A 24,763-nucleotide genomic window follows, 5' to 3' on the forward strand; every position below is an offset into this window, starting at 1 on the left:
CGGAGAACAACCCAATCACACTTAATGCGGAAGCTCTGGAAGAGATAGAAACTTTCACGTATCTGAGAAGCATCACCGATGAACAAGGAGGATCCGATGTAGACGTAAAGGCAAGGATTGGCTTAGCAAAGGCCGCACTGCTATAATCGAAAAACATATGGAAATCAAGACAACTGTCAACCAATATCAAAGTCAGAATCTTCAATACGAACGTCAAGACAGTCCTAATGAACAGTTAGTCAGTCAGCTTCAACGTAGGACCAGGCATATTTATGCATCGGTCCAAATTGCCATACCTCGTTAGCACAACAAGATGAACACCAAATTCATAGAAGTAGTTAATTTAGTGGTGGTAGTATATAAAAGATAGGTTGTATATAAGGATATGGCATAGGAAGGAAGAAAGTTATGAAGCAATTTTAATCTCAAGGTTTAAGTAGAGATAAAGAGTGTCAGTCAGTCAGTCAGCTACAATGTAGGACCAGGCATATTTATGCATCGGTCCAAGTTGCCATACCTCGTTAGCATAACAAGATAAACACCAAATTCATAGAAGTAGTTAATTTAGTGGTGGTAGTATATAAAAGATAGGTTGTATATAAGGATATGGCATAGGAAGGAAGAAAGTTATGAAGCAATTTTAATCTCAAGGTTTAAGTAGAGATAAAGAGTGTCAGTCAGTCAGTCAGCTACAATGTAGGACCAGGCATATTTATGCATCGGTCCAAATTGCCATACCTCGTTAGCACAACAAGATGAACACCAAATTCATAGAAGTAGTTAATTTAGTGGTGGTAGTATATAAAAGATAGGTTGTATATAAGGATATGGCATAGGAAGGAAGAAAGTTATGAAGCAATTTTAATCTCAAGGTTTAAGTAGAGATAAAGAGTGTCAGTCAGTCAGTCAGCTACAATGTAGGACCAGGCATATTTATGCATCGGTCCAAGTTGCCATACCTCGTTAGCATAACAAGATAAACACCAAATTCATAGAAGTAGTTAATTTAGTGGTGGTAGTATATAAAAGATAGGTTGTATATAAGGATGTAGTATAAGAAGGAAGAAAGTTATGAAGCAATTTTAATCTTAAGGTTTAAGGGAAGATAAAGAGTGTATACACCAACGCCATTGTGGTCGATTCTGAGCCATGTCACACAGAGTCTCCAACCATTGGTTACGATAGTCATGCGGACCCCAACCAGGTAGTCTGCATCCGCCAACATGGCTCAGACCAGAAGCTAGTGACTTCAAGCACTGATGTCATGTTTTGGTTTGGCCGCCCCTAACTCTCTTCCAACCATCCCCAAACTAGTCAGCAGTGCGCGTCGTGGCAATCGGTGTCCAGGCATACATAACACATGGCCCAACCATCTCAGTCGATGAAGATTCACAAACTCATCAACTGATTTACCATCATTTCCTAATACCCTGCGTCTAACCTCACTATTACTTACCCGGTGATCCCAGTAGATGAGAGCAATATTTCTAAGGCATCTGTGGTCAAATACTAGTAACTTGACAGCATCTTCTACTCTTAATGGCCACGTTCCACAGCTGTAAAGTAGAACAGAGCGAACTGCTGCACAGTATACTCGTCCCTTAATTGATAGACGGATATCTCGTCTTCGCCATAGGTGACGTAAGTTGGCAAAATCTAATCGAGCTTTTTGAATCCGTGCAGAGATTTCGTCAGACATCAACCCATTAGGTCTGATCAGACTTCCAAGATAAGTGAAATTGTCGACGCGTTCGACTACTTCACTCCCTATCCTTAGTTCAGGTGTTGATGCAGGCCAGGCCAGTCCAGGAGTAACAAGACAACTGTCAACCAATATCAAAGTCAGAATCTTCAATACGAACGTCAAGACAGTCCTACTAAACGGAGCTGAAAATTGGAGAACTACTACAACCATCATCATCACAAAAGTACAAATACTTATGAACAATTGTCTACGCAAGTTGCTCAATGTCCGTTGACTGGATACCATCAGCAACAGCTCACTATGGGAGAGAACAAACCAGCTTCCAGCTGAAGAGGAAATTAGGAAAACACACCGGAAGTGGATAGGACATACATTGAGGAAATCACCAAACTGTATCGCGAAGCAAGCGCTAACTTGGAATCCTGAAGGGAAACTGAGAAGAGGAAGGCCAAAGAACACATTACACCGGGAAATAGAAGCAAATATGAAAAGGATGAATAACAACTAGAAATAACTGGAAAGGATTGTCCTGGACAGGGTTGGATGGAGAATGATTGTGGGCTGCCTATGCTCCTCCACGAGGGGCAACAGGGGCAAGTATGTAAGTCCTTAACTAATTTAGACATTTATTATCAGTGCACATTTAAACGTAATATTGGTCAACTTACTAATTTTTTCGTTTTCAAACAATTACTTACACAGTATTTGCAAAACACCCCAGTAAGTGAAGCAAATACCGCTCTAAGAAAACCACGATTTTTACAAAAGATTGAAAAACCTATGTCACGTCCAATAACACCAGATTATATAACAATAAAAAGTGTAAGTTTAATTTAAAGATTTTTTTGTTTTATTTTATCTTATTGCTTAGTTAAGCAGTAATGGATTGGAGTAAAAGTAAGTGCGGTATCAGTAATGCGAAATCTTTCACTCTTGACCCAATCCGTGTAAGGATGTTGATACTTTTTGGTTTAGATACACGCGATGTTCGTAATAAATGGTAAGGGAAGTGATGTGTAGGCGAGAATTATTGGTTACTTTGCTTAGTCAGACATGTAGATGGGGTGATAGGTGTTATATGTGTTATCTATATTCCGCTATCCTGATTATTATTGATTGACTGTTCCTTGTTGTTGGACTGTGTCGGATTTTGGTTCGGAAATATATTGACGTTCTAGTCAGGCTAATCTCGTGTTCTTGATCTGAGGTGTGTTGAGGTCCTGTAGAATAGACACTGGGTGGGAATCTAGTGTAGATATTCGTCTAGGGTAAATTAACGTCCCACATACGTGTAAGAAGTAATAGAACTGTTATAACAAGAAACCCTGGCGTTATGACAAGTATCTTACCGTTTATAACAGGAAGCCAATGTGACATACCTATAAACTGATCACATTTTCTCCTGGATCTTCAGTCCTATTATTGTCTCATCCTCTTTATTGTGCGAACTAATTTCTTGTATTCAAACCATATTCTCTATTTGAATAATTGCCATATTGTGATTTAGAACATTATATATAAGCGAACAATATTGTTTTCGATTAGATCCTCATCTGGCTTTACTCTAATATACAGTAATATTTATATGCATATACGAAATTATTAAACCAATCAAGGCAATTTATGAGTCAATGATAACAGTGGAATAGATTACATAACTAAAAATAATAAGTGAAAAGTACAAATTAGTAGTGTGATGACAGGTGTACTAATTGTGATAAGAATAATAAAGGCTTGAATCAATGTTACATAATGGCGATGGGTCAATGATTAGAAAAATATAGACACTGAAATAACATTCATAAAAATTATAAGATTACGTAATAAGAGGTGTTCAGATAATTGGACCGTGAAACATATTTGAAAAAAAAATAAATATTTGGTAGGAGGGGTTAAAGAAAAATAAACGAAGAAAGAGTATGGAAAATAAAATTATCTATTAGGGCCAAGGGAGAGATAATGGTGTTGCAAATTTCTTATGAACACAAAGACTAGGATTGTTGGCTCGAATTCCTATAGCTTCTTCTATGTGAAAGAGACGAGATCGAACCCCATAAGGAAAACTGGTAGGAATACGATAACTAACTTTGAATGACTTATTTCTGTCAACCATATGATCGCTATCGATCAAGTGTGAAAGAACCGAGCTCCGTATTGCCTTGACAGTATCTTTTCCTAACCACGGAGGTAGGTAGTTCACTAACTCTTTGGCTCAGTTGTCTGGTAATGCGCCCGATATAGCTTTCTCCACAGGATCAGCTGAATTCGTAGATACACATAGAAGTGGCATAACCAGGTAACTTATCCTTTAGTTGAGGAATCACCATAGATCGGGTCGAGTATGATAGACAGAGGTCGGCTGCATTAAACGTTCTCTTCACTGCTCTAGTTAGCTGGTGATATGCTACGTGATAGACTAATAGAAAACAATATTGTTCGCTTACATACATATTCTCTATGTTTATTTAGTCTTACAATCATAGACATTGGTATTCCTTCAACTCCTTTGTTACATATCTTGTCAATTGCATTTTATTATACTGAAACGAATTGTATCAACCTAAGCACACTAAATGATCATACTTTTTTCTGACAAAGTTAACTGCGTAGTACTTATCTTCCGGAATTGCTAAAGATATTGGTTTGAATTCAAATTGTAGTTGTAATATTCCTAATTCTGAAAACATATGACGCACTTTTCAATATCAAAGAACGGGTAAATTCTGATTGTAGATTCATGAGCGAATCTCCTAACTTCAGTGTCAAAGTTTTTGTTGGTCCAATTTGACAGGAAAGTAAAGTAGGAGTATGCTTCATGCACACTAACAAGGCGAATGTAATCTTGATCGAATAATCAATATGTAGGTGACCTGTGGATGGATATGGTATAACCTCCCAGCTTACGTCGAAGTCATGCCCTGTGGTTAGTACCTAATCTAGCTTATCCAGTCAGGATAGCCAGGTGAATCCCTTTCTTGGTGACTGTCTAGAATGAGTAAGGTCCTACTTTAACAGTGGCAGATTAGAGAAGTGTAGAGTGGAGTCACTGCTTCAAGGGCTAGTCTTCGGCGAATTACTGATTAACTCGCGTCAGTAGTCCTTGACCTCAACGATATTCAGTAAACCGTCGAACGTTTGGTAATCTCTAGTCTAACGTAGAAACTGTTCTGCTTGATGGACGCTTCGGCCAGAGCTCACTAACCTTACAAATAGCCCAGGGCTTGCCATCGTCGTTGCTTCGTTGATCAGCACTTAGCTTGTTCAGTCTTCGATTATTGTATTTGTTCATGACAGTTTTCTCGCTATTTATAGAATTAATTTTTTGTCGCTACCCAATCATTTGTGTTGTTGGGTCAATCAAGTTCCAACTGTTTAAGTATGTACAATGTTCTCCTTTGATTGATCTTCGAATTCTACTTTTAATCAAAGACATTTTTCCAAACTTTTATCGTTGATAAGGTTTCATCTGATTAGCGCTGGAGTTTTTGACATTTTTGATATAGTTTTTCTTGCTAATTTAACTAAATAATCATTCGGTTGATTTTTACTGATTTGTCTGTTTCAAGAAATAAAAGTTATACATCGTGATTTATCTGAAATAATGTATTCCATAGACCTCTATTATCTTATTTGTCGAATTGTATAATATTGTTTGCTACTTGACACAATTGTTTATGGTTTCAAGTTAGATTCGATAGTTAATTCTTGCAGTTGGAAATAGGAACGTTATTTTAACATTTCAAAGTTTCCAGTAGGTGACTTGTTGAGAAAGCTTTTCAAATAAATTCTAATGTTTAGTAATCAAACTGCATACGGTAGCTGTACATAATATATTCAAATACTAAGCATAAGTGATAACTGTAAATAAATCTAAATCGTATGTGGTATGAGATTATGACCAGAAGCCTTATTGATTTGTTCATCAGGCTGCAGAACATTGAATAAGTTGTCATAATGTTAAGACTGTGAAATATTATTTCATCATAGGAAATCTTAAGTTCCAAGTAAATGTTGCAGCAAATTTTGAAGTAAATGCTAATGAAGTTAGCTAGTATAATAATCAAACATCCGTGATCAAATATCATTGTTCAGAGAGCTACAAAGTTTTTGTTTTCATGTTAATCTACAATATTTTTTAGTTTTCATACTATGTTCAAAATTCTGTACGTGATTCAAGATACTTTGTCTTGTGAAGAAAGCTTTATGAATTCTCTTTCGAAAGGACTTAATACTAAGCTTATGTTGTAATAATGGAGAAAGTGCCGTTTTAAGTTTTTAAGCTGCTGCTCTTCTGAGCAGGATGAAAATGATTCTATGTAGTGGGGATTCCCCGTTAGTGTAGTTTGTGATAACTTTTAAGTGTACATTGTGGCGAAAATTGATCATTACCAATAAATTTATACATCTATGAACGAATTTCTTATTGTTTTAGTCATTGAATCAAATCGATTGAAACTGAAGACGTAAAACCTCTTTAAAACTAACAATTATAGTTTCATTTGTAAAGTCATAAAAAGAGTAAGTTTCTACAAAACCAGTATAAGAGAAACCTCTCCTGTAGCTCTTCTCGAGTTACTGCCCGTCCCAAGCTCGGGTAAAGTAGGAGGGTAGGGCATGGGGTCGGCAACCCCATCCAGTAGAAAAAAATCCTGTTATAAAACGCCATCCAGTTTAAACAAAGTAAACAATTCAAACTCTGCCCTAGGAGTTGAAGTAAGAATTATGAGGCCCCATAATGAAAGCCAAGATTCTTGAGAAGTCACAAGTCTGATACCCCTTCCAACAACCACACCAACAAGTTTTATAGGTACATGAAACGTCCGGAAAATTTAGGAAACTGGAAGCACCAGTCAAATGGTAACGGAAATGAAGAGATACGGCTGTGCAGTACAGGGATTCAGGGAAACCCGTCGGAACCAAGCTTGACAGAAAAATTTATATTCAAGAGAAGTGTTGCTGTACACTGGTCATGAAGAAAAAAGTGCTCCGCACACTCAATGAGTTACTCTGATGCTGTCCAAAGAAGCAAGTAAAGCATTTATAGGAGGGGAATCTCATGGATCCAGAAAAACCCAAGCATCCTTCAAAACAAAGAAGAATGGAATCACAGTGAATATTATCCAGTATTGTGCACCCACCAATGATAGCAACGACGACGATAACGATCAGTTTTACGAGAGGCTACGATCGATCATAGCGTAGTGCTCAGGAAAGAACCTGACCATCCTGATGGGAGACCTAAATGCCAAAGCCGGAATGGACAACATCGAGTATAGAGACATAATGGAACGACATGGACTGGGAGAAAGAAACGAAGACTGTAAGCGATTTGCGAACCTATGTGCATTCAACAATGATAGAGCCTCCCTTCGACATACTGACAAACTCAACGAATTAAGAATGGATCTCGACAACAGGTTTGACGCCTCAAAGAAGAAAAACTACTATGGGGGACAACTGGAAAGAGATCAAAGAAGCGCGAACTTCAACGTGTTAGGAGTTCCTGTTGAATAGTCAATTAAGTGGGACTCGTCACTATACATCGACTTCCTTGACTATGAGAAGGTGTTTGACAGCGTGGATAGGAGAACCTTGTGGAACTTTGTTCGACACTATGGTGTAACTCAGAAGATCGTCAACGTCATCCGAAATTCATACGACGGACTGCACTGCAAAGTCGTGCATGGAGGACAGTCGACAGACACATTCTGGGTGAGGACCATAGTCAGATGAGGCTACTTACTCTACCCCTTCATCTTTCTTCTGGTGGTCGACTGGATTATGAAGACCTCCACATCTGAGGGGAAGCACGGAATACAATGGACAGCTCGGAATCAGTCGGAAGATTTGGACTTCGCACATGACCTACCCCTTCTATCTCATACACACGAACAAATGCAGATGAAGACAATTAGTGTAGCTGCAGTCTCTGCAGCAGTAGGTCTCAACATAAACAAGAAAAAAAGTAAGATCCTCAAATGCTGCAACACGGAGAACAACCCAATCACACTTAATGCGGAAGCTCTGGAAGAGATAGAAACTTTCACGTATCTGAGAAGCATCACCGATGAACAAGGAGGATCCGATGTAGACGTAAAGGCAAGGATTGGCTTAGCAAAGGCCGCACTGCTATAATCGAAAAACATATGGAAATCAAGACAACTGTCAACCAATATCAAAGTCAGAATCTTCAATACGAACGTCAAGACAGTCCTACTAAACGGAGCTGAAAATTGGAGAACTACTACAACCATCATCATCACAAAAGTACAAATACTTATGAACAATTGTCTACGCAAGTTGCTCAATGTCCGTTGACTGGATACCATCAGCAACAGCTCACTATGGGAGAGAACAAACCAGCTTCCAGCTGAAGAGGAAATTAGGAAAACACACCGGAAGTGGATAGGACATACATTGAGGAAATCACCAAACTGTATCGCGAAGCAAGCGCTAACTTGGAATCCTGAAGGGAAACTGAGAAGAGGAAGACCAAAGAAAAAACTGCGCCCAGAATTGGAAGCAGATATGGAAAGGAATAATAGAAATTTGAAACACCTGGAGAGGATTGTCTAGGACAGAGTTCGGTGAAGTATGCTGGTGGGCGACCCTTGCTCCTCTACGCTGGGTAACGAAGGTTTTAAAAATGCCTAAGGAAAAAGTATATTTAAGGTTATTGGTTTGTCGCTAATTCACACGTTGGACTGACTTTGAAGCAGAAATATTGAAAGTCATACAAGAACTTGTTGCCTGTTATGTTTTAGCTCACAACTGTAACCCTTTCATGATATCGAATCATTTGTTTTTTTATGTTATGGAAAATACAATGGAGTAGAGTCATTGAATCCGTTTTGCCAGTCAATTTTTGATGTTACTCCATTCAAAGTATTCGACGTCTTGTTTTCGAAGTTTTTAAATTCTATTGACTTGTGATATATTGTGTGATCCTAATTTCAATTAACTGTAATTTTGAGAGAATCATCTTAAATAAACATTGTAGTTATCAGAAGTGGGTTTTGTGGAGATTTTACTAATTTTTTTATATAGTTGAAATCATGAGTCAATTGAAGCTAGACCATGACCGTCCAGTGCTTCCAGGTTTTTCAATGGTGCTCTAGCTTCAATTGACTCATGATTTCAACTATATAAAAAAACATTGTAATTATTTTATTTTAAGACTAATTCAACTGTTTATTTTTTGAATTCAGGAAGAATCTGAGAAACAAGAAGTAGCTGTAATTATGTTGCAGCAAGTAATACGTGGGCGTGCAATTCAGACTCAAATGTATGAAGGTAAAGGAAAATATAGTGAATTAATTGCTGAGTCAAGGTCAACGCATGCTTTGTTAGAAGATGAACAAGCTCAAAAAAAACGTGAAAAATTAAAAATTTTGACGAAACAGGAAGACTTCAGTCATCTTTTACATCAAGTAAATGATTTTATTTCAATTCATTATTGTTATATTGATGTGATTGGAATGCGTTAATCCTTCATAACAACCTTGTCATTTCACTGCACAGTAGATTATCTAAAAAAATACGCGTTTTGCAATGAACTGTGCTTTGAATGACTTTGAGTTTTATTTCCGTACTTTCCTGATTTGGTGAACAAGGACTCGGTAGACTGGAGTGCAAATGACATATAAGGTTGATATTTCACCAATCGTCTGTGACATGTAATCACAATATTATGACTTAGTTCATTAATTAAATCTGTTAGTTACAGATGTCTAATTGTATGATTTGGTAAATGTGTTCACACAGTAAGTTATCGAATAATTGGTGTTAAATACTACTCAGTTCAAACTATACAAATTTAACTGTGAATCAGTTATATAAAACGTGATGTATTCATAAATCATTTTGATCTTTTTTCTCGGTCAGATGAATTGATACCAGCAGTCTTTGTGTTTTCACTACGCATTACCAGATTTAGGGCTTTCAGCACCAAACACAAGTCAGTTAACCATTCACTGGGACAAAAATAGTGAACTCAGTGTTCCTTTGGATCTGTCTGTGACTAATATGTGTTGCTCTACAAAAAGCATAATATGTTTTCGCTAATCCACACTTGACTCACATTTCAAGAAAAGTGTTTAATTTATTTACAATATATCATATCAGAAATATTCACTTTATATAGTTATTACATAAAAAAAATGTTTGCTACAATGTGACACTGTGATGTCTTGCGTGCAAACGAAATGACAATTTTATGGTGAAGCAAATTAGAAAAAACCACATAGTCATCAAAAAAGGAATATTAAAGCAGACAGTAAAACAAGTCAGAATTAATCTTGTCCCGTTTGTGGAATACAGTGGGAAACGGCGAGACTAAACTTTATGGACGACCTTTGAATGAATCTTAAATGACCCTGAGAAATATTATCCAATCAGAAGACAGTATACAGTAAAAATATATTATACAAAACTCAAAAATTAAAGGGGATACTGTTCTTTTACATGACTCAAAAACTTATCAAGGTTAGATATAGGTTCAGAAGTTCTAAAATCATAGTGCATCTGGTACAGGAACTCATCCATATGGCTCCATAGTAGTCGGCCTCTGGAGCCATGATAAGGTCTCAAAAATTCTTTCAGCCTCGACCACATAGCTTCTATGTTGTTGGTGTGCACCCCAGTTGTAGGGTCCACAAAATGGCGCTTGTGTATGACAACTTCATGCACGTAGCCAAGTCTACTTAGACACCTATATGCTCTCCAGTTATCTGTATACACCGTAGTGCCCGGCTGCACATATTGCTGTATAATCGGTATTATTGTTGGTGCCTGCCGGTTCCTGACTCATAGGAAATGTCCTTTTTGTAATGATCTGTCATAGATTCCAAGGACCTGTGAGGTATATTTATGGAAGAGGTACTTACCCAATCTTCTTTAATACTACGGCCACGGTTGAATTTCCGTTTCCTTACTACTGTTTCGTCTATTTCAACGATCTCCCCTACTCCTCCATACGATTGGTGTACGCTTGTCAATTTTGTTGCACATATATCTCAACAATACTCGTAACACTAAACTGCCGAAACTTTACTTACATCGGCAAACGTGGCAGCAAGTGTAACTGGTGCTTTTATTATCCGATTTGCAACAAGTATCATAATTTGTCTTAATCTTAATCTTGATCGAGCGAAAAAAGTTCCTGCTCGAGCTGATTTCTTCTTCCAACATGAAGAACATCGAAAGATAATATCATCACGGTAGTCTGCACACTGTACAGTGGTCATTTGAGTACCACAGTCACAAGTATAGGAACTTCCTAATAATCCCTTCTCTTGTAGACGCTGAATTATCACGTCTTCTCTAAAATCCGCTGTAAACCGATCGTACGTAAGCATCAGGTACCAAACTTAGCGCCGTGACCTTGAAAACCCGCGAAAGCTTCTGATTGGCTCGTCCATAAAGTTTAGTCCCTCCGTTTTATCTGTTATAAGATGATGGTTTACATTGTTTGAATACAAGATATCGGGTCTCAGCATTACTCACAATTTGTAACCATTAAACCCATGTTATCCTTATTGATCAACAAAGTTAAAGAAAAGATTAAGTTTGTCGTAGTTTTTACTATCCATCCATCATGACTTGATTAAATCTAGGAATGTACAGCATCAATGTCATCTCTGTGATCAACAGCTTGCTTGAATCACTGAAGTTCCCTGGGTTTGGTCATCAGCAGGGTAATGAATATACAATACTAAGAAATTCCTTACTATAAAGAAATGGTCGTCCAATGCTTCCTCATTTTTAGTAACTATTAGCTAACTTTACCTTACTATGTGAACTATATGAATTTCATATTTCAAAATATTAACAATGACCAACCGAATATGAGTAATGACTAGATTTATTAAGTACTTACTTACTTAAGCCTGTTACCCCCAGTGGAGCATAGGCCGCCGACCACCATTCTCCAACACACTCTGTACTGAGCCTTCCTTTCTAGTCCTATCGAATTTTTGTTCATTCTTCTCATGTCTGTCTCCATTTCTCGGCGTATTGTGTTCTCTGGTCTTCCTCTTTTCCTTTGGCCTTCAAGATTCCATGTGAGGGTTCGCCTTGTGACTCAGATGGCTGCTTTCCTCAATGTGTGTCCTATCCACTTCCAGCGCTTCTTCCTGATTTCTTCCTCCACTGAAATCTGGTTTGCTCTTTCCTATAGTGGGTTGTTGCTGGCCAACGGATCCAAAGTATTCTGCGTAGACAACTGTTAATAAACACCTGTATCTTCTGGATGATGGCTTTTGTAGTTCTCCACGTCTCCGCCCCATACAGTAGAACTGTACTGTATTGAAAATTCTGACTGTGATGTTGGTTGACAATTGATTTGAGTTCTATATGTTCTTCAGTCGATCATCACGAGAAAGAGAAAGGTTGAGAGTAAGTAACCTTGCCTGACAACGGTCAATACCTCGAACGAGTCTGCCAACTGTCCTCCATGCACGAATTTTCAGTTTAGTCCATCATAGGAGTTCCGTATGGTATTGACTATCTTCTCAGGCACGCCGTAGTGTCGAAGAAGCCTCCATAGTGTTGTCCTGTTCACGCTATCAAATGCTTTCTCATAGTTATGTAGAGTGATGAATTCCATTCAATTGATTGTCCCACAATGATTTGTAGAGTTGCGATTTGGTCAGTACATGATCGGTCCATATGGAATCCAGCCGTTGGTCTCGAAGTTAAGGGATCTACGTAGTCCTTCATTCTGTTTAACAATACCCCGTTGAAGACTTTTCCTGGTACTGAGAGAAGAGTGGTGCCCCTGTAGTTATCACACTTGTTAAGATCGCCTTTCTATGGTATCTTGATCAGAAGTCCTTCTTTCCATTCTGTTGGTACCTGTTCTTTATCCCAAATCTTACTGAAGAGAATGTGGAGTATCTTTGCAGTTACTGCTTCATCTGCTTTCAGTGCCTCTGCCGGGATGTTGTCTGGTCTCGCCACTTTGCCGCTCTTGATTTGTCTGATGGCCATGCTGATCTCTTCGATTGTTGGTGGGCCAACATTGATTGGGAGGTCCGTGGGTGCTACTTCGGCGTTGGGCGGGTTCAATAGAGCTGGTCGATTCAAGAGTTCTTTGAAAAGTTCTACCCACCTGTTCCGCTGTTCTTCAATGTTTCTGATTACTTTGCCTTCCTTGCTTTTCACTGGTCTTTCTGGTTTACGGTAATTTCCAGCGAGTTTCTTTGTTGTACCATACACTTTTTTCATACTTCCCTCTCGTTCAACGTTTTTGGCCGTCATTACTAGATCTTTCACATATTTACGTTTGTCGGCTCTGATGCTCATCTTCACTCGCTTGTTTACTTCTGTGTATTCAGCTTGTGCTTTGGCTTTTTCGGCTCTTGTTCGGCTGCTAATAATTGCTGCTTTCTTGTTCCTCCCTTCTTAAATCTTATCCAGTGTATCAACAGTGATCCATTCCTTGAGATGGTGCTTCTTGTGGCCCAGAACCTCATGGCATGTTGAAGTGATTGCCTCTTTTATTCCTTTCCAGTTGTTCCCCGCAGTAGTTCCCTCTACATTGAGTAGATCGTGAAAGGCCTGGAACCTATTGTTGAGGGCTATCTTGAATTTGTTGAGTTTGTCAGTATCCCGAAGAAAAGCCGTATTAAACGTTTGTGATATTGTCCACCCCGTTGTCCAGTACCTTTAAGTTTCAATTTCATCTTGGTGACCAGCAAGTGATGATCTGATGCTATATCAGCTCTTTTCTGATTCTCACATCCTCCATCGTCCTCGTGAACTTTGTTTGATGCAGATATGGTCGATTTGGTTTTGCGTAGTGTGATCCGGTGAAGTCCATGTGGTTTTGTGTATGCGTTTGTGTGGGAACATGGTGCCGCCTATGACCAGTTTATTGAAGGCACATGAATTCGTGAATCTCTCACCATTTTCGTTCCTTTCTCCCAATCCATGTCGTCCCATGATGTCTTCATATTCGGTGTTGTCCATTCCACCCTTGACATTTAAATCTCCCATCAGAATGGTCAGGTTTTTTGTTGGGCACTTCTCGACGATTGACTGCAGCCTATAGTAAAATTGATCTTTAACATCTTCATTGTAGTCGTTGGTGAATGCCTAGCATTGGATGACAATCATTACCATACCCTCTTTCATTGTTTTGAAGGAGGCTTCAATGATCCTGGGTCTATGAGACTCCCATCCTATAAATGCATTTTGTGCATGTTTGGATAGCATCGGTGAAACTCTTTGTGTATGTGGTGAATTTTCTTCCTCATGGTCGGAGTATAACAGAAGTTCCCCAGAAGCTAGTCGTTGTTGTACAACCTGCGCCATATGTGTTCCACTGATCCCAAGCACCCCGAAGGTTGTATCTCCTCATTTCTGCAGCAATTTGGAAGGCTCTTCTGGTCTCACACATTGTGCGGATGTTCCACCGTACCTATAAAAATTGTTGTTCTGGTTGTCAGAAGGGGTATCGGCCTCGTGACTACCGAAGGAACTCGGCTTTCACCATGAGGCGTCATAATTATCCCTTCAACTCCCAGGGCAGAACTCAAATGGTTTGAATAACCTTTTCTGGTTAGCGTTTTTTACGTGTTAGTGTTCTAGGGGATGGGGTGACTAACCACATGCCCGGCTGTTCTCCTTTATCCGAGCTTGGGAGTGACAGTAGCCCCCGGATGGGCTACAGGCGGAGTTAGATTTATTATGCAATCAATATTTTCTTAAATGTGACGTTTCCAGTCTTCTATCTGAATGTAACTTATTTATATTGATTTAAAACAGATGTTATATTTATAACTTGTTTCCGTCTTTATATAACAAACTACTAGCGAACAATATATAAATATTATTTATCTTTTATTAAAAGGAGCGCCTAATGGAAAATATCTTAGGACAGTTTGAATGTGCTAGTTTAGCGAATATGCTAGATTTCTTAAGTAAAGAATTGGATCGTCTAATTGAAGAGCGACGTATACATGCATTAGTACTAATAGCAGGACGTCAACGTCGTATACGAGAAGCGGAAGAAAGCGGTACACGTCAAAAAGAAGAGCGCAGAAGGAGGGAACAAGATGAAATTTTCAAACAGGTAAATGATTTTAACTAGATTTTAAACAACTTTAATTTTTGTCACCCATGATGTAGCCAGTTTATTTATCCATTTATCATAGGTAAAATCAACCTCTTGTGCAGACCATTGAATTGTTTAATGCAGTTTATGGTTTGGTTTCTTTGAATTCTGTCTAACCAGAACTCAAGAGAATAACGATTTTCTCATAAATTTGTAACCAAGTGAAACATGGTTGACTATGGATTGTAAAGTTGAACAATTTACACAAAACTATTTCTCTATCAAATAATATTGGGTTCTTTTAAATAAGAACTAAGTATTTATGAGCTCTTTAAATAGGTTAAAACATTAAAATATCTGGCAAAATATAAGAACTTTCGTCTAAATTAGAGCTAATAGTTTCACAGTATTTGGGCGCCGAGTTGATGTAAGACATTAAATAGGAACAATATATTTGTTAAATCTCAGCGAATGAATTTGAAGTAAATCCAACGTTTCGCCTGGCGATCTGTAGGGAAATACATTTCCTTGAAAAAGCTTGGACCAGATTGCCAGGCGAAACGTTGGATTTACTTCAAATTCATTCGCTAAGATTTTACAAATATATTCTTCCTATTGAATATCTGGTAAAACGTTATTGTGAATACTTTTGTAAGTACTATTTAGCTGATCATAGTATCAAATTCTCTGAAGCTATTCACAATCAATTCCGATATATAATAACTGATATGTGCAGCATGTGAACTTCTAACTAGAATCTTGCAAAGTCCTCCTCCTTCACATTCGGTAATAATTATTTTGTTCTGTATAACCTGTTTCTCTCAAACTGTCATCTGAACCATTTATTCTGTTTACAAATTCAAATTTTAAGCAACGGTAAAAAAACCATGAAAAAAACATAGATCTTTATCCTATTTGTCGTTTTTAATTAATTATATGGAACCCAGCATAGATCTACCTTTGTTCAAGTCCCCATACTTCATATCATCACATCCAAACAGGGTAAATAATGAGTTAACGAATTAATGCAATGAAATGTTAGTGGAAAATGAAAGAAAAGGACTTACATTTCGAAAATAGTGAATGAAATTGAGTGGCGAGAATTACGGAACAATACAAATGAAGATTTTGAGCATGTAAAGAAGTAAATAAATTTTCCACTTAGTGTCTCCACCCATAGTTTACGGTTACTTTGGGGACTGCAACCAAGAAACTGAATCTGCTTACACGGCTGAATGAACCTATTCCATGTCTTGATTTAGCCACTATTTTATGTTATCTAGAACAGAACGACGAGGTAGATGAAACAACTCTCGATTTTTTCTTTACACAAAGGGAACATTCATTTACCTTAGACGAATATCTACACTAGATACTCTCCCAGTGTCTATTCTACAGGATATTGATACAACTCGGATCAAGAACATGTGATTGGCCTGACTAGAACATAAGTATATTTCCACGCCAACAACCGATGATAATAATGTTAGGAAAATATGTAACTCATCTAATACCTTCCAGATTATCTACTAGTCTGACTAGGCAAACAACCAATTATCAGTAACATGTTCAAACTATCTTCAATGATAAAGATTCATAACTTCGGTTACCAATTTATCATTTCTACTTTGACATTGATTTACTTTAGTAATGCTGGGGAAGCACATGGAATAGTAAGTTCATCCACTCTGTAAAGTTCAATATTTGAGCCCTATCGATTGATGTTATATCTAGAACTTAGATTCTTAGTATGCCGCGTATAACTTGAGCACCCGAAAGTTAGAACCTCTCCAAGTCGCAAATGAGAAGACAGAAGACAAGTGGAAGCAATGTTATTCCGAACAGTGTCAATTATGGTAAAAAAAAAAAACACTGTCAGGTATTTATATATATTTTTTTAGGAAAAACGAAATCGTCATTATAGTTGTCCAAATCCTCACACAGGATTTATCCAATAAGTAAGCTACACGTAGTGATTCCGGAATATTCTTCCAAAGGCTGATTGGATGGAATATCTTCGGCTCTTTCTGAGCTTCATAGAATTTCCTCGAGTTCACCCGTGGACGGTTCTCACAATCGAGATAGGCAATCTCACTATTAAATTAAATAGTAAAACAAAACTAAACCTGGTTGTTATTTAGCTTAAGGAATAAAATGAAGCTTATACTAATTTAATTTTCCTAAAAAATTTAAATACATTTCTGTAACAGTCATATTTTAAAGAATGTATGTGTTTTGTAACTGCACTTTAAATCACGAAGTTATCACTTTTCAGGTATTTTCAATTTATCATTAGTTTTGATTAATAAATTCCTTGTTAATGTTTTTCTTTTAATATTAAGCTTGTTAAGGTACATGAAGAAACAGTTGATAGTTATCTGAAAAATATTGCTGACTTAGCTGTAAATAGTGCTGCTGATTACTTAGCTAAGGAGGAAATTTCGACATTAGCTCAAAAAATTGAACATGGTAATCTCTATGAATTAAATCGTGGTGAATTAAAAACAAATGAATTAGCTGCTGAATTAATACATAATTTTTTAATACCGTTTGTAAGTTGTATGATATTAACTGTTTTAAAAAAGTGTTTTTCTTTCTTTAAATTATGGTTTTTGTTGTTGGCTGGCATCAAATGGAAAGTCACTAAAACCAGACCCATCAACAATGCCCAGTCATTACCCCCACATGAGATTGAACCCGGAACAAAACTCATAGCGGAAAAGAATGTTTTCGGTGTAAAGATTTTGTGGAAATCTGTTTAACTTGTTGATGATATTCTTCAAAGATTGACGATAGTTGAATGTAATCATAAGCTTAATATTTTTATGCTTCAAGATAAGTTTTTGAACTTCTGGTGAAAAACCACAATCACTGAAATTCATCTATGTCATACGTAAAACTGTCTTCACTAATGGCTATAGATGGACGTCATGCTGTGTTTCGGATTGCATGAAATCGGAAATGAATGTTTTTTAATGATAACCCAATGGTCTGGTGGTTACGTACTCTCAAGGAACCCCGAAGACCTCAAGCTCTATGTCTGGTGTAGTTATGGGTCATCACTGATGAGGGATCTCGTGCTAGAAAGAAACAATCTTTCAATGCTCCTGGCCTAAATGTTATCTGCAACTGATTTTCTGTTTATACCTAAATAAATAATTACAAAAACAACATTCTTCTAAAGATACCTTGGAAAAGATTATTTCTTTAGTCATGAACTGATATCAACCGAAGATTTGTTAAAAATTAGTCTGTATTGAGAACTATCTAATATCATTGATCTCAGTACTCCCTCACGAAAAAGGCCTATAGCATCACTTACTTACGCCTGTTACCTTTCGTGAAGGAGCATAGGCCTCCCATCAGCATTCTCCATCCAACCCTGTCCTGGGAAATCACGAAGACCATTTAATGTTTTTAATTCACGAGATTGAAAATCAGTGTCAAACACTCTAATTTCCGTAAATTTTGCAATATATAGCAAACAACCTCATACTAGAATCAATGGAAATTCATCTTCGCACTCAAATTTGTTGACTGTACATGTTAATTTTCATTATCACTTCAGAATAAGTACATAAAAGTCTCTAGTTATCAATACCAAGGTTAAACTTGATAGTCTAAAGTAAATTGAGCATTAGGTAGAAAGTTATTAAGGATTAAATAATTATACTAAAAGCATGAAAGTATCTCTTTCAACGAATTTATTATCAAGCTGTACAGTCATATATGTGTATGATAATTTTTGTTAAAGTATTAGTTCCGTGAGGACAAATGAACAATTAATAAGCATGATGATGTAATAAAAAGATTGAGTAATATAAATAATAACAATAAACGATTGTGTGTGCGAGTAGAAAACCTCGTAAAATTCATTAGTTAGCAATGGATGATAATGTGGATGAAGTAAGATGCTTAAAATATCCTACGCTTCCATGTTTTCAATGGTGGTGTAGCTTAGATCGACTCATGAATTCAACTATTAACAATAGTTAAAGGTAATAGGAAGGCAAAAATGAATTGAAATGATAGCAGAAACAATTATGAATAAAATTATTAATATCATTCCCATTACGTAAAACAGTATTGTAATCTTTCTATTGCGTCATCATGTTTATTCATTGTTCATTTGTCCTCGCTGAACTGTAATGAAAATTTTCATACATATAAACAGTTGTACAGCTTTGATAATAAATTCGTTGAAAGAAATCCTTTGACTGAACTTCCTGTCTTTAGTGTTTAAATGGGAAAATATTACATTTTTGTGAAATCAAGATGGATAGAAATTTAGATTTCTGACGTTCCGTAACTTACTCCAAGTCACTTCTTCAGAGTAAATAGATAAATAACCAAATGAAATTAACACAAATCTAACACAATGAATATTAACAAATTGATCATTAATTTATCAGGTAGAAATCTAAGTACCCACGAAATGTCTTTGCCTAAAAAGGGTCTTGATTTCAATGCAAGTAAACCACAATTATCACCTTTCAATATCATACCTGCAATTGAACGGGGATTGAATTCCCTTTAGAATGAAACAGTAAATGACGTAAGGAATAAAATGGCGGCCACTTTATTACATCAAAAAACCACACACTTCGTATCTAACTAAAGATGAATTATATACATTAGAACAGCTGAGAGGCGATAAGACAATTATCATTACGAGAGCAGATAAAAGGAACACAACTATCATTATGAATAAATCAGACTACAAGAAAAAGGCCAAAGCATATTTTCAAGATGGCCCATATGAATTAATTAAACGAATCGATAAACTTATGGCTGATATGAGTAAAATCTTATAGTCAATTAAAATAAGACTAGGACAGTCATTATGGTTCATATTATATCCAAAAAGGTTGTAATCCGTGTAGATTCTATGGATTACCAAAGATTCACAAGAATAGTACATCACTGAGACCAATGGTTGATTTTATGGATTCATCGACTAATACACTAGCTAAATACTTAGCTAAGACACTCAAACCACAATACAAATTGTTTAATCATGGAATTAAAAACTCTACTGAATTCAAGCATAATATCGATACCATTCACATGGAAGAGGATGAAATGATGGCAAGTTTTGATGTTTTTTCCTTATTTACCAATGTACCTATCAATAGAGCATTGGGTATTATCTATGGTTGTTTAGAATATGATACAGATTTGAATTTACGTTGCCCTCAGATCGTTCCGAAGTTATTAAGTGGTCGTAATTGTGTTTACAATCCACGTTCTTATTCCGGGGCAATGTTTACAGATAACAGTGTGGCAGTAGGTTCACCAATTTATTCACCCATTCCTTAGAAACTGTTGCGATCACAAAATGTGTAAATCCATCAAAATTTTGGTTACGGTTTGTAGATAACATTTTTTATCAGCATTAAACAAAATTGCTTGGAAAAAAATATTTGACCATGTAAACAACATATCAGATAGCGTTATGCTAACCAAGAAGACAGAGTTTACCAACCACAAACTGGCGTTTCTCGATTGTTTGGTCGAAAGAAGGCATAATAATAATTTAAAGATCAATGTATGCAAGAAATCAACACATTCTGAGAGATACTTAGATTATGGTTTAGTTCATACTCGTTGTACCGTCACAGTGGTAAAAAATTTAATTAACAGTGGTATTAATCTAATTACAGAGAACGAAGACCAACAGGCTGAATTGAATGGAACATTGTCTACACTTGGGGCAAACAATTTCCCTAAAGAGTTTTTAAAGGTTGTTAAAAATCAAAGGAAAACTAAATTAGAGTGTATACCGAAGGATTATAAGACCACTGTGGTCATCCCATAGGGTAAAGAAACATCGGAAGAAGTTAAGGGGATTCTAAACAAACATAATATACTAGTGTATTTTCGGGTATGTGGAAGTTAAGGATAGGTTTAAAAAAAACAGTATGTTGTCCATGAGATCAGCTGTCATGATTGCAATGAAGCTCGAGTGAAAGAAATATCTAGACAATTGAATGTTAGGTTAATGGGACACAAACAACATTCGAAACATATTCCCAAAAAACTTGAGAACAGGTTGGCAATATCGTCTCATGAGCTAGAAAAAAGACACAAGATCAACTCCGAAGGGACTAAAATGCTTCAGAAAGGTTCTTGCACACAAAGAAAGATTAACATCAGAAGCTCGATATATATATAGGCTAATGAGAACAGCCTGAACAGAAAAGTTGATATTCAACTAGCCTCCCTTGCAAATGATCATTAACGAATAATTGCACCCCATCTCTATACCGCCTGTTTATTTCGCATGTATTTCTATTCTGATGGAAGTTGATCTGAATATTTTATGATTACAATTATGTAATTTATGGTTCTCGTTTCACATACACATCGACATTTCAAAGAAAAATCATTTTCAATTTGCACTTTTATTTTTACTTCTAATAAAAACAAATTGACATCTAATATCAATAATTGATAACTCAAACTTACACATTCATTCATTTATCGTCATATTGTAAACTTTTCACATATAACTGACTTATTTTATTCTACTTACTCAAGTCAACATGTTGTTATGATTGGATAAACACAGTATAAGTTTGATCTGATTCTCAAACGTCATATATTCCTTGATAATTTTGGTTTTGATTATTACCCTGAAGAAGTCTAGACAAGTTTGCTGGACGAAACGTTGGAATTATTTAAATTTTTATCTTTGGGATTATTTTGAATATAATTTTCAAAAACAATGTCTTTGATAAACTCGGCGCCCAATTCCTGTCAAACTATTCCTTCAAACATTAACGAATATTCGTATAAATTAACACAAGCTGAAATAGTACGAAGAAAACAAAGCAAAATACTTCTAGTTCAATCAAGATTTAAATAAGTCTGATTATATCCATATCATATGAATTTTCGGTCGTGATTTTGTGTCAGATATCACTGTGTTTGTATGAAAAATGTGTAATTTGTAATATGAAGGAGTAGAATTAAGATTTTGAGTGTGTATTTGTGTGTAGACTGTGAAAAATGGATGGAATCAAATATGGTTGTCCGGAAAACAGTCCAAGTCGTATGAATAGACCTTCTTTCCTATTGAGGGCAGAGGGATTTGGGGTTATATGAAATGGTCCGGCTACTCGCCTCTCTTTATAGTTGAAAAAACCTTTGAAGTATTTTGATATTTTTAATATCAATTTGGAGATTATTGATAATAACGTGTACTGCTATTTTTGATTTAGCTTGTAAATTATACAGGATTATTGGGAGATCTTTTTGTGTGACTTACGTGTTCCTTTGCAGTAGTTGAGATCTCACAGGAAGACTGTCCAATGTAGAATGCATCACAATCGATACAACCTAATTTGTAGATGCAAACGAGATCTTATCTGTTATTCTAACTATAGCTTTTATTAGAGTGCTGGTTGTCCCATAGAAAGCTTTAATTTTGTAAGTTTTCTGTCATATCTTAGCAGTAAGGTAAAATCACACTATCAATACAAAACTTTTCATTAGCATTATTGTTTATGGATGAGCAGTTTTGTTTTCATATGTTTTTAACAATCTTCATAAGAAAATTATTAAATTGTGGGATGTTTATTATATTATCTTCTTTTAGCTTGCCTTTTGAGGTTGCTCTTTTGAATTGATTCAGAGCTAATGAAATTTTCCCACTAAATGAATGTGCAGAGTTAAAATTTGTATACTAATTTGAATGTGTCGGTTTTCGGTACATGGTTAGATTTGGATTTCACTTAGAATTCCTCTTAACTAAACAGTTTAAGAATGGGAGATTACTATGTTCATCTTTTTTTCGGAAGGGAATTTGATGTTTTGTGAGGACGTGCTTATCCGTTTAAAGAGATTTCTTGGGAGAATCTTTTCAATGATGACAAATGTATCATTTACATATGTGAGCCAAATGCGTAGTCTTATGGTACTGGAAAAAATAAGGAAACCCATATGGAACATGAAGAAGTTATCAACAATCAGAGGTACTGGGAATCCCATGACCACTCAATTCGTTTGGTTATATGAAGTCCCTTTAGAGGTGAATAGCGTTGAATCCAATCATAGTTTGACAGATTTTATCGTTAATTTAATGTTTAATGGATATCTAGTACTACCTTCAATATACCTGACGTACATTGTTGTGTCATTGATTACCGATTTCGTTACCGTCTTTCATAGGTTTTCCGTACCTCAGTGGGCTATCCATAACTACTCTATCAATACGAAAATATCAGACATTATTGAATTAGAAGTGGTTATCTTTGATAAACATTAATAGAAGCTGACTAAATTCATCTTCTGTTAGGGGGTTAGGTCAGAGTATCGAGATGTTATTTGTATGGTTTATTCTATTGGGACTCTAGTAACTAATGGTTATAAATCAAATAAAGCCGTGATTTTATCGGATTTCAAATTTTTCTAGTGATTGAGTGAGTTTTAAAATGTCTATCCAGCTTTAAACAGATAAATTTAAACGGATCAGTTCTAAATGATCGGCTAACCAGTGGTTGAAATTGTGAAGTGAATTAATTATTGATAATAGTGGTCATAAAAGAAAAGGTTTATGTATTCTTGGTATGAATTCTGTGATTGTATCTTCCTGGGATGTGGAATTTAAATAAAAACAAAATTATCCCCATCGCAATTCTATTCAAGTTAAACTTGAATGTCTACACATAGTTGGTCTTGAACAAGAGATTTTGATGATGTCTTTTCACTTTTTACAAACTTTCGACTGAACCTCTCAGAAGAAATTGTAAAATTCACCGTACAGTATTGAGTTTTTCAACGACTTTATTAGAATAAGGAACTCCGGTTCTTAGTTTACATACCAGGTCTGTTGCAGCTTCAACATGGGATTGTTCAGTAGTGGGGTTAATCCTCATTAGCCCAAAGTTCTCACTATTTAACATACGTCTCGTATAGTTCTTCCTTATTTACTGCTCTTTTCATTATTCTTTTTTAAAGTATGTACGCTGATTTTTAATGAATAGTACTATTATGTTTAGGTTATAAGCAGCTGATGAAAAGTCGTAAAATATGATTAATTTATGTTATTCTGCTACGTTAGTTATTCTCCCTTTAGTCAGATTAGAAAAAATGTATCGATAATTATTTATAAACGTTTCTAGGTAAACAAACGTTCGTATGAGTTACAAAAGGAGCGACGGAAACGCAAATATTTAGATGGTGCACATAGTGAAATATGGGGTCCATCACACGATGCTGCTGGAAATGTATCTGACTCAACTGATCTACAATTAAAACATCAAGATACAACAACCTTGACACCAAATGGCTGGTGGTGAAATAAACAGAACAGCCAGTTGTACCAAGAGCAAATACGATGAATAGAAAAGGAAAGGAAATTAGACACACTGAGTAATAACCTTGAAGTACGCTATAATGATGACAAAAGTGATGACTATAAAAATGTATGATAATTTTACGATTTTGTTTAAGCCTTAACGATTATTGTTTTCATCTAATTCCTTGGTTATAAGGAGAAATATATCAAGCATTCAATTAATAAAACGTCTATTTTCGTTCATATAGGCATATATGATACACTCATCCTGTGAATGTTATCTAAACTAGGAATATTTTGTTAATTTTAATGTGACTTTTGAGTCTATGTTTATTACTTTTGTGTTTTTTTTTTCTTAGTCATGAGATATCATGATAATTTTGAGAAATATTTCCACTTTAACAGATCTTTTGTAAAATTTGATGGAACGAATGTAGAAAAACTATCTTATCATATTTTTAGGATAAGCAGATTGCGTAAGAATAAAATTGTTCATTGAAAACGCAAGAGTAACTACGTAAAAGCTTCGAGTAAATTAAGAGGCTGTACAAAAATTTCTGTACACTAAGACTCAGTTTATCGATGTATATACCTATGTCTTCTACTGTATGTAAAAGACAGATTCCGGAAGCGTAGGGTAAGTTCAACAGACTTCTATAAATAATTTTGACATCTAAACTTACCGGTTTCGACTTAATAT

The 24,763-nt window shown here is 36.0% G+C and overlaps 2 protein-coding genes across 2 annotated transcripts; both read left to right on the top strand.

Moving 5' to 3' along the window:
• Positions 1-8,946: 8,946 nt before the first annotated feature.
• Positions 8,947-9,192, top strand: Smp_084640 (hypothetical protein; the record flags this gene model as incomplete). Its single annotated transcript, XM_018792677.1, has 1 exon — positions 8,947-9,192. The coding sequence occupies one exon, from the start codon at positions 8,947-8,949 to the stop codon at positions 9,190-9,192; it is 246 nt and encodes an 81-aa protein (XP_018644350.1).
• Positions 9,193-14,567: 5,375 nt separating this feature from the next.
• Smp_084650 (hypothetical protein) lies at positions 14,568-24,064 on the top strand (the record flags this gene model as incomplete). The annotated part of the gene is made up of 3 exons (XM_018792678.1): positions 14,568-14,780; positions 17,105-17,314; positions 23,888-24,064. The coding sequence occupies 3 exons, from the start codon at positions 14,568-14,570 to the stop codon at positions 24,062-24,064; spliced, it is 600 nt and encodes a 199-aa protein (XP_018644351.1).
• Positions 24,065-24,763: the final 699 nt, after the last annotated feature.

The sequence above is a fragment of the Schistosoma mansoni genome, assembly GCF_000237925.1.
Source record: "Schistosoma mansoni, WGS project CABG00000000 data, supercontig 0221, strain Puerto Rico, whole genome shotgun sequence".
Taxonomy (NCBI): domain Eukaryota; kingdom Metazoa; phylum Platyhelminthes; class Trematoda; order Strigeidida; family Schistosomatidae; genus Schistosoma; species Schistosoma mansoni.